This window comes from Helianthus annuus, chromosome 7, assembly GCF_002127325.2.
Source record: "Helianthus annuus cultivar XRQ/B chromosome 7, HanXRQr2.0-SUNRISE, whole genome shotgun sequence".
Classification (NCBI taxonomy): domain Eukaryota; kingdom Viridiplantae; phylum Streptophyta; class Magnoliopsida; order Asterales; family Asteraceae; genus Helianthus; species Helianthus annuus.
In genome coordinates, this window is record NC_035439.2 from 80,461,598 (window position 1) to 80,471,672 (window position 10,075).

General features: G+C 37.0%; 1 protein-coding gene and 1 long non-coding RNA gene across 2 annotated transcripts; one reads left to right on the top strand and one right to left on the bottom strand.

Annotated features, from left to right (window-relative positions):
- Nucleotides 1-3,535: 3,535 nt before the first annotated feature.
- Nucleotides 3,536-3,937, bottom strand: LOC110866528 (uncharacterized mitochondrial protein AtMg00860-like). Its single transcript, XM_022115673.1, has one exon. It carries the CDS (start codon nucleotides 3,935-3,937, stop codon nucleotides 3,536-3,538), a length of 402 nt encoding a protein of 133 aa, XP_021971365.1.
- Nucleotides 3,938-8,808: 4,871 nt separating this feature from the next.
- On the top strand, nucleotides 8,809-9,059 carry LOC118480567. Its single transcript, XR_004863310.1, has 2 exons — nucleotides 8,809-8,919; nucleotides 9,005-9,059. It is a non-coding gene; the product is annotated as an uncharacterized LOC118480567 (long non-coding RNA).
- Nucleotides 9,060-10,075: the final 1,016 nt, after the last annotated feature.

Sequence of the window (10,075 nt, forward strand, 5' to 3'; positions counted from 1 at the left end):
AAGGTTTTCATTTTATCTTTACCATATATATATATATATATAGGATAAGGATCATGTGAGAAGTAGTAGGCTATTTGAGAAACTTGAGAAGCATTCTAGACCACACATTTTCCCTAAGAAAAAAAATACAAAAAAAAAATGTAAAAAAAATGCAAATTTTTTTTTTGGAAAAATCACAGCTTTTTCTTTAAGGATTTAAATTTTTATTTTTTTATTTTTTTTTGGGATTTATACACATGTGTATATTGTTAATCTTTTAACTATACATATATGTATATTGTCAATTATACATATATGTATATACATATTTAAAATTGAAAAATAAATGTTATTTAGGGTTTAGCATTAGGGTTTAGAAATAGTATTTAGGGTTTAGCATTAGGGTTTAGCATTAGGGTTTAGCTTTTTGGTTTAGCATTAGGGTTTAGCTTTAATTTTTGGGTTTAGGTTTATCTTTAGGGTTTGCATTAGGGTTTAGCATTAAGGGTTTAGTTTTAGGGTTTAGTTTTAGCTTTAGGGTTTAGTTTTAGGGTTTAGAATTAGGGTTTAGCTTTAGGGTTTAGGGTTTAGGGTTTAGCATTAAGGTTTAGCTTTAGTGTTTATGGTATAAGGTTTAGGATTTATAACACATATTTTTTCAAATTTAAACATGTATATATACATATATGTATAATTGACAATATACATATATGTATAGTTAAAAGATTAACAATATACACATGTGTATAAACCCCAAATTTAAAAATAAAAAAAAATTAATCCTTAAAGAAAAAGCTACGATTTAAAAAAAAAAAAAAAAAAAAATTTGCATTTTTTTCAACTTTTTTTGCATTTTTTGCTTAGGGAAAATGTGTGGTCCAGATTCCTTCTCAAGTTTCTCAAATAGGGTGGACTTCTCTTAGGATCCCTACCATATATATATATAGTGTGTATGTGGGTGAGGTTCTTCAGGGAACACTAAAAAGTGGGGAAGAGTGGGGAACCGACTCAAACGAACTCCGAGTTGACTCATTCCAGCGGCGTTTGAACCGGCTCGTCAAACCCTAACTAGGATCTCTTAACCCTAAAGCCTAAATCATAACCCCTAAACCATAAATATATAGGGTTTGGCTTTTAGGGTTTGGCATTAGGGTTTAGTGTTAGGGTTTAGCTTTAGGGTTTATCTTTAGGGTTTATCTTTAGGGTTTAGCTTTAGGGTTTAACTTTAGGGTTTAGCTTTTAGGGTTTATTGTTTAGATTTTACGGTTTAGCTTAGGTTTTAGCCTTATTTTTTAGCTTTATAGTTTAGAGTTTAGGAGTTAGATTTAGGGTTTAGGGTTAAGAGATCTTAGTTAGGGTTCGACGAGCCGGTTCCAATGCCACTGGAATGAGTCCAATCGGAGTTCGTTTGTGATAGAACGAACAGAACCAAAGAGAAGAAGAAATACGATCAATCAAGCTACTTTCATTAACAATGACTAATCCTACTTATACAACTGTTTAACCACTACTAACAACCCTTCTAACTAACTTGCTAATAACTAACTACCCTTTTTACAGTTAACCCCCTCTTATTACAACTGTTACACAATAGCCCCTGAACTATCTTTCAACAATTACGATATTGACCCTTATACTTTTGTCTCCTAACAATACTTCCCCCTAACAAAATTCTTGTCTCAAGAATTGAAATGAGGGAATCTCAACTGAAACTCTTCCAAATCCTCCCACGTAGCTTCAGTGATAGGCAGGTCTTCCCAATGAACAAAAAGCTTGTTGCCATTCGATTATTCTTTTTAGTCAATTTCCTTTCAATAATGGCTCTTGACTGCAAAGTGAACCTCGGCTCAGTAGGCAAGGGAACAACCTGCGAATGAGTGCCATAAGCTGGTTTTAACAAGGAAACATGAAACGTAGGGTGTAACTTGGATGCAACAGGAAGATCCAATTTATATGCTACAGAGCCTATCTTCTCTATGATCATAAATGGACCATAGTATTTGGGACCCAACTTCTGATGATAATGATCTTTTAACATCTTCTGCACATAGACTTGTAACTTCACATAAACCCAATCCCCTGCTTTGAAGCACCGTTCTGACCTCTTTTTTATCAGCATACTGTTTCATTTGGTTCTTAGCCCTGTTTAAAGCCTTCTTCAAATTCACAATCTTTAATTCCCTCGCTGTAAACAATTGCTCAATAGACTCCAGCTTAGAATCATTAGGAATAAATGGAATGTGGATAGGATGATGAATTCCATATAATACCTCAAATGGAGATATTTTAATTGCAGAATGCCAATTAGGATTATACCACCATTCTGCCAAAGTTAGCCATTTAGGCCACTGTAAAGGAGTATCCATTATCATATACCTCAGATAAGATTCCAAACACCTATTGAGGACCTCAGTTTGTCCATCAGACTGAGGGTGATATGCTGATGAAAAGACAGTTCTACCCCTTGTAACTTCATAAAATCTTTCCAAAATTGGCTCAAGAAAACAGGATCCCTGTCAGAGACAATGGTTAACGGGCAACCATGTAATTTGAACACATTATCAAACAAAAGCTGAGCCACTTGAGCTGCTGTGAAAGGATGAGCCAAACTCATAAAATGGGCTAACTTTGTAAATCTATCCACAACCACTAATATAGTATCTTTACCAAAATATTTAGGTAAACCACTAATAAAATCCATAGAAATATCAGAAAAGACTGATGTAGGAGTTGGTAAAGGTTGCAGTAATCCAGGGGTAGCAATCCTTTCATATTTCGCCCTTTGACAGTTAATACACTCTTTCACATAAGCTTTCACATCTCTATCGCATTTCCTCCGGTAAAACATGCTTTTTAATCTATGCAATGTAGGAGTATAACCAGCATGGCCTCCTAGTGCTGAAGAATGACATAACTCCAATATTTCTTTCCTTAACTCTGCATCATTACCAATGACTATTTTGCCCTTCCTCCTTAAAACTTCATTGGTCCAAGTCATGTTCTTAACAATAACTCCAGACTTCAGTAATTGTATAGTATCCTGTAATTGCAGGTCTTGAATCCAACTATCTTGAATTTTATTCCATAACAAGGGCTTCACAGAACTGATACTTATTTGAAATAATGTCAATCCCTCAACTCGAGATAATGCATCAGCTGCAGAGTTTTCACTGCCTTTCTTGTAGATAATTTCATAGTCATAGCCTATAAGCTTAGACAACCATTTCTGTTGTAGAGGAGTGTTTACTTTTTGTTCCAACAAATACTTCAAACTTTTTTGATCAGTTCTGATCACAAAGTGCTTGCCTATCAAATAGTGGTGCTAATGTTTAACTGCCATTAAGATGGCCAACAATTCATTCTCATAAACTGACATAGCCATTTGATTGACTGAAATACCCTTACTAATGAAGGCAAGTGGATGACTCTCCTGCATCAACACAGCTCCCAATCCTCTTGCGGAAGCATCAGTTTCTACAATGAACACCTTAGAAAAATCAGGTAATGCCAACACAGGCGAAGTAGACAATGCTTGTTTTAATTGATCAAATGCCATTTATGCTTCTGTAAACCATATAAACCCTTCTTTTTTAAGCAAATTAGTGAGTGGTTTAGCAATGCCCCCAAAAGATCGTATAAACCTCCTATAATAGCCTGCTAATCCTAAGAACCCCCTCAACTGTTTTAGTGTAGAAGGAATAGGCCAATTAGTGATAGCAGCAATTTTTGTTGGGTCAGTAGCCACTCCCTCTTTATTAATAATGTGCCCCAAATATTCAATTTGAGCTCCTGTAAATGAACACTTAGATTTCTTGGCCATCAAGGTGTGCTCTCGTAACAGTTTGAAAACCAATTCAAGATCCTTCATATGCTGCTCCATTGAAGAATTGTAGACCAAAATGTCATCAAGAAAAACTAAAACACATTTCCTCAATAATGGCTTAAAAGTATTGTTCATTAATACCCTGGAAGGTTGCAGGTGCATTTGTTAATCCAAAGGGTAGAACAAGGAACTCAAAATGTCCCTGATGAGTTCGAAAAGCTATTTTGTAGATGTCATCTTCCCACATTCTGATTTGATGATAATCAGATCTCAAATCCAGCTTTGAAAAGACAGAACTACCCCAATTCATCAAGTAACTCATCAATTAGTGGAATTGGAAAGCTATTCTTCACAATTGCATCATTAAGCCGTCTATAGTCAATACACATTCTCCAACTCCCATCTTTCTTTTTTACAAGTACAACTGTTGCAGTAAAAGAACTTGTACTTTCCTTAATAACACCATTGTCTAACAGTTCTTGGGTCATTTGCTCTATGACATCCTTTTGTGCAGCTTGATATCTATATGGCATCTGAGTTATAGGTTGGGTACCTTCTTTAAGAACAATCTTGTGATCACAATACCTTGCAGGAGGTAAGCTGGTTGGAATGGCAAATATATCCTTATAACTTCCTAACAATTCTTCAAGTAACTTCCCATGATTGGATTCACCAACTTGTGGAGAATGATTCTCGGAAGACATACTAAACAATTGACCCTGAGTTACTTGATTGGTGGTAGATGATAACTCCTGCATTTTCTCCATAGAACATAATGTAGGACCCTTATTCTTGATTCCCTTCAATTCAAAACTGACCCCATTTAGCTGAAATTTCATTGTCAATTCTTTAAAATTCCAGGTGATTTCATTAAGACTGTGCAACCACTGGATACCCAGCACCGTATCATAATTGGACAAAGGAATGAGGAAAACATCAGCCTTAAACCAATTTCGTTACATTGTCCATTGCAAATTTTCACTCATCTTTCCACACTTCATTTGATCCCCATCAGCTACAATGATATCCATGGGTTTAATATTCTTAGCATCAATACCCAACCGTAGTGCTAACTTTTCATCTAAAAAATTATGTGTAGATCCAGAGTCTATCAAAATGTGTAATGCTTTAGTTCCAAGTGAACCTTTAACCCTCATTGTGGAATAAGAAGGAATTCCCATTATGGCATTCAAAGAAATTTGTGGTTCTTGAACATCTAATGTTATATCATTTATACCCTCATCTTCCAATTCATCTTCCCCCTCTTCTTCAATAACTTCTATAGAAAATAGTTGTTTGTTCTTACATTGATGAGTAGCACTAAACTTCTCATTACATCCAAAACATTCACCCCTAGATCTCTTATCAGCTATTTCTTTTGGACTTAATCTTCTAGTGGTAATGGGTTTAGCTTTAAGAGGTGGACCAGTTAATAGTGGTAAATTGGAAGATGTATTCCCAGTGATTGTTTTATCGGTATAATTGGTGTAACTGTTGTTCCTTTGTTGGTAATTACCAGAATTGTAAGACTTGCTATTCTTAGCAATGTTAGACCTTTGTATGGCATCATTGGCCTCATCTTGTAACCTAGCTAACATATAGGCCTCAGGAATATTTCTTGGCCTTAACAATCTTACTAGATCACCAATCTCAGGCTTGACAGCCCTCAAGAATAGACTGACTGCATATTCATCACACATAGTTACCTTGGTTAGGGCCAGATCAAACTGTTGAAAGAAGTCCTGTAATGATCCTGTTTGTTTTAAGGCAGCCAATGCCCCCATCGCATCTTGTATCAATACCTCTGCAAATCTGATTGCAATAAAATTCTTGTACTCAGGCCACAACATCCCTTCAATTGAACCTCCTCTGGATTTTACAAATGATTGATGCCATAAGAGGGCAACATCTTCCAAATGAATTATGACACATTTAACCTTTAGTCTTTCTGGAGTTTCATCTACAGCAAAATAGTGTTCCACTTTACATAACCATCCCTCTACATTACTACTATTGAACTTTGGGAAATCCATCTTAGTCATCTTGTGGAAATACCTCTGATATGATTGGTCTTCCCTGTCATCACTATTTGTGCTTGGTGAATCTTGACGATTTGGTTGCAAATTCTTCAAATTTTTCAAAATCTCTGCCATTTGAAACTTCATTTCCGCCATATCAGATGAATTTTGAGTTGTTGCTTCCTTAATTGCTTCAAGTTCCGTTAAATTCTTGCCGATAACGGATTCCAACCTAATGACTGTTGCGTCATGATCTTGTACCCTTTGTTCTAATGTTTGATTTCGAGTTGTCATGATTAATGGATTAAAATGAATTAACCGAATCAATGATCAATTCTGAGTTGAATAACGGAATGAATTTGATCGAACAATGATCAACTTCTGTAATGAATCGAACAATTGGAAGTGACTTAATCGAATTCGACCTAACAGCGATCAAATCTCATGAATTAGAACGAATTGCGGTGAATTGATCAAACAATGATCAATTGAGAAATTGAAACGAAATCAGACCGAAATTGATTGTAACTGAAATGAAATTGATCGAAACAATGATCAATTTTAGAGAATCCAAACGAATTTGGGCAAACTGAGTGAATTAGGGTTCCAGATTAAGAGCTTCCGAGGATCGGAGAGCTTTGATACCACTTGATAGAACGAACAGAACCAAAGAGAAGAAGAAATACGATCAATCAAGCTACTTTCATTAACAATGACTAATCCTACTTATACAACTGTTTAACCACTACGAACAACCCTTCTAACTAACCTGTTAACAACTAACCACCCCCTTTTACAGTTAACCCCCTCTTATTACAACTATTACACAATAGCCCCTGAACTATCTTTCAACAATTACGATATTGACCCTTATACTTTTGTCTCCTAACAGTTTGAGTCGGTTCCCCGCTGTTCCCCACTTTTTTAGTGTTCCCCAATGAACCTTCCCCTATATAAGAAAATAAAAGAAAAGGACAATTTGAAAGATTTTACAAATCCTAAAGACCGAATTGTAAAAATACATTCCTTTGAAAACACTCCAAAATAGTTGCGATATATTGGGCAAGAATCTAACTAGCTTAACAAGCTTGATCCATTTTTAAGAGCATATATAGAAATCTAGAGAGAGAAACAGAAAGCAAGAGGAGAGAGAGAAGGTGTTGAAAACTCAAAATAGGAGCAAGTGGTGTGAATTGGCATCACAATGTTTTTAGGTGCAGTCAGGTAGAAAGTGGTCATGATGGTTTACATTTATTCCTTGCTTTTGTTTTTTTTAATCACAAATCATACATCTTCTAAATTACACCAAGTTCTAAACTACACCTTGCTTGGGATTGAACCTAAGACCTCCCACTAAGAGGCAAGAGCCTCTACCAAGTGAGCTACTCCCACATTAGCATTCCTTGCTTATGTAATCTTTTGTTTTTCAGTGTCCTGCTGATTTTTTATATTCTATGGGCTGTTGAAAAAAAGGAAAGAAAATTCAAAATTGAAGCCTGTGATTGGTCATGTGGCGATAGATCCGGTAAAAATGGAGCTCCCAGTGGATGAAGATTCGGTGACGCTAATAGGTGATGTAACTACCGGTCTTGTCCTCGTCGATATTGTTAACGGCTTCTGTACGGTCGGTGCAGGTCATCTGGTATAACGTTTTCATTCATGTATTTTTCAATCTATTATTTATTATAGAATATATTTACTTGTTGTGTTATATTTTTTAAATATGTATGATATTGAGAAACTAATAGTTGTCATGTGATCATGTTTCTATATATATTTATACATATATATACACACATATATGTGTGTTATAGCATGTTTATGAATAGTTGGTTTGAAATACATTATCAAACATCTTTTTACCTTTTCTCGCTTTGGTGAATTTAAGACCAGTGAGATTCGAGTCCCTCTCTGAAATCTAAAGTGGAATTAGCCAATTAGGAGTAAATTATATATATTTTTCGAACATATTGCCGGTTGTAAAAAATGAAAAATCTATGACTGCTTTATCTGTTGATTTTAAAACAAGCAGAGAGAATTTTGATGAGCAGTTTTTCTCATTACTCCATAAAATGAATTGTCTCATGTATTCATCTACAGATACAAAAATAATAGCTGTATGTATACAGCTTTGACTCAAAAGTCAAACTAACTGATTAACCTACTAATGGTAACAGCTAAATTGACTCTCTAGAAAAGGTGATTATAACTTCATTTTGATATAATGTCACTCTTGTGCAGGCTCCAAAAGTACCCGATAAACAAATATCTAGAATGGTTGCCGAGTCAGCAGAACTTGCCAGAGCATTCTGCGAAAAGAAATGGCCCGTGTTTGCTTTCCTTGATACTCATCATCCCGATGTCCCCGAGCCCCCGTATCCTCCTCATTGTATAGCCGGGACCGATGAAGCCAACTTGGTTCCCGGTACTGTATTATGATATAGCTGAAAACACACTCGGGTTTTTAAGTTTGTGTTACCTCTTGTTTTTCTGATTTTTATTACGCTTCTGTTTTATAGCCCTGCAGTGGTTGGAAAACGAATCAAATGTGACACTTCGGCGCAAAGACTGCATTGATGGATTTGTTGGTTCTTTTGAGAAGGGTGTACATATTCAGACACCTTATTCCCTAAATCCACACCCTCCTATACGCTTCGTATAGGGCTATACGAAGCGTATAGGGTTGCTTTTCCCGACCAACTTCTGCACCTCGTACAACGTCACATCAGTCAACTTATACGGGGAGTCTAGGCCTGTACGAGGGGCCAATACGAAGGCCCTTAGACGCCTCGTATAGACCTATACGAGGCGTCTTGGACTGACCGATTTGACTATGAAGAGACTATGTCTGACATGACTTAAAGGCATACGGGGAGTAAAGACCTATACGAGGCGTCTTTAGCTCCCATAAAATGCAACCTACAGTGCGTTCTTGGTCCACATCCGAGGTTTCAACAAAAAAACACTCACATTCTGTTTGTTCTTTTATTTGTGTTTGCGTTATTATCATCCCGGAGTGTTGAAATGTCATCATATTGGAACGGCAACTATATCTTCGGGCAATATTCTAGCGAAAATTGGGGGCACGAAAGCGTTCCGGTAACAGTTATTAGCGTAAATGTTTTAATTACTTGTTGTTTTCGTTTATTATTTACTAGTGATGATACGGTTGTCTATTTTGGAGGAGTCTGGCGTTCCCGATTCTAATGAGCAAGAGGAGGTTGTGTCTAGTATACAAGGAAAACAAAACAGCCCGTTTCTAGATTTGAACAAGCAACCTCCTGTTGATGAAACAGCCCGTGTAGATGACTCATACCATGCTAGTGGATACGGAGGAGACGGTGGATACGGAGGAGATGGTGGATACGGAGGAGACGGTGGATCGGAGGAGACGGTGGATACGGAGGAGACGGTGGATACGGAGGAGACGGTGGATACGGAGGAGACGGTGGATACGGAGGAGACCGTGGATACGGAGGAGACCGTGGATACGGAGGAGACGGTGGATACGGAGGAGACCGTGGATACGGAGGAGACGGTGGATACGGAGGAGACGGTGGATACGGAGGAGACGGTGGATATGGTGGATACGGTGGATACGGGGGATACGGTGGATACGGAGGAGACGGTGATCATCAGCAATTCATTTCCCCGGGCACTCCTTATGTTCATCAAAACAATTCGGACGTTGGAGGATATGGTGGTTATGGTGGATATGGTAGATATGGTGGTGAAGCACCTCCCATTCTGGACAGTCTGTACTTAAAAAAGACGGTATAAATTACTATTTTATTATTAATATTTTATTATTATTATTATATTATTATTATTATTATTATTATATTATTATTATTATTATTATTATTATTATTATTATTATTATTATTAATATTGTCGATGTTACAGGTTTTCAACTCCTTAGATGAACTAAAGAAACGGATACAAGAAATAGCAAATGCGGATGGTTTCGTTATTGTCACCCGTCGATCAAAGAAAATTGGGGGAAGAACCGGGAGGGTATGGCTTGAATGTGATCGTGGTGGTGAGCACCAGAGTACAGCAACACTTAGAAAAGCTGGAAGCAAAAAAACCGGTTGCCCGTTTTACCTGCTGGCTGTCCGAAACCACCCGTATGAAACCTGGGAGATAAAAGACGGAACAATTGAACATAACCACGAACTTTGTGAGGACCTGTCGGCCCACGCGTTTGTGCGAAGGTTTACTCCAAGCGAAATGAAACTGATCGAGCAGCTGA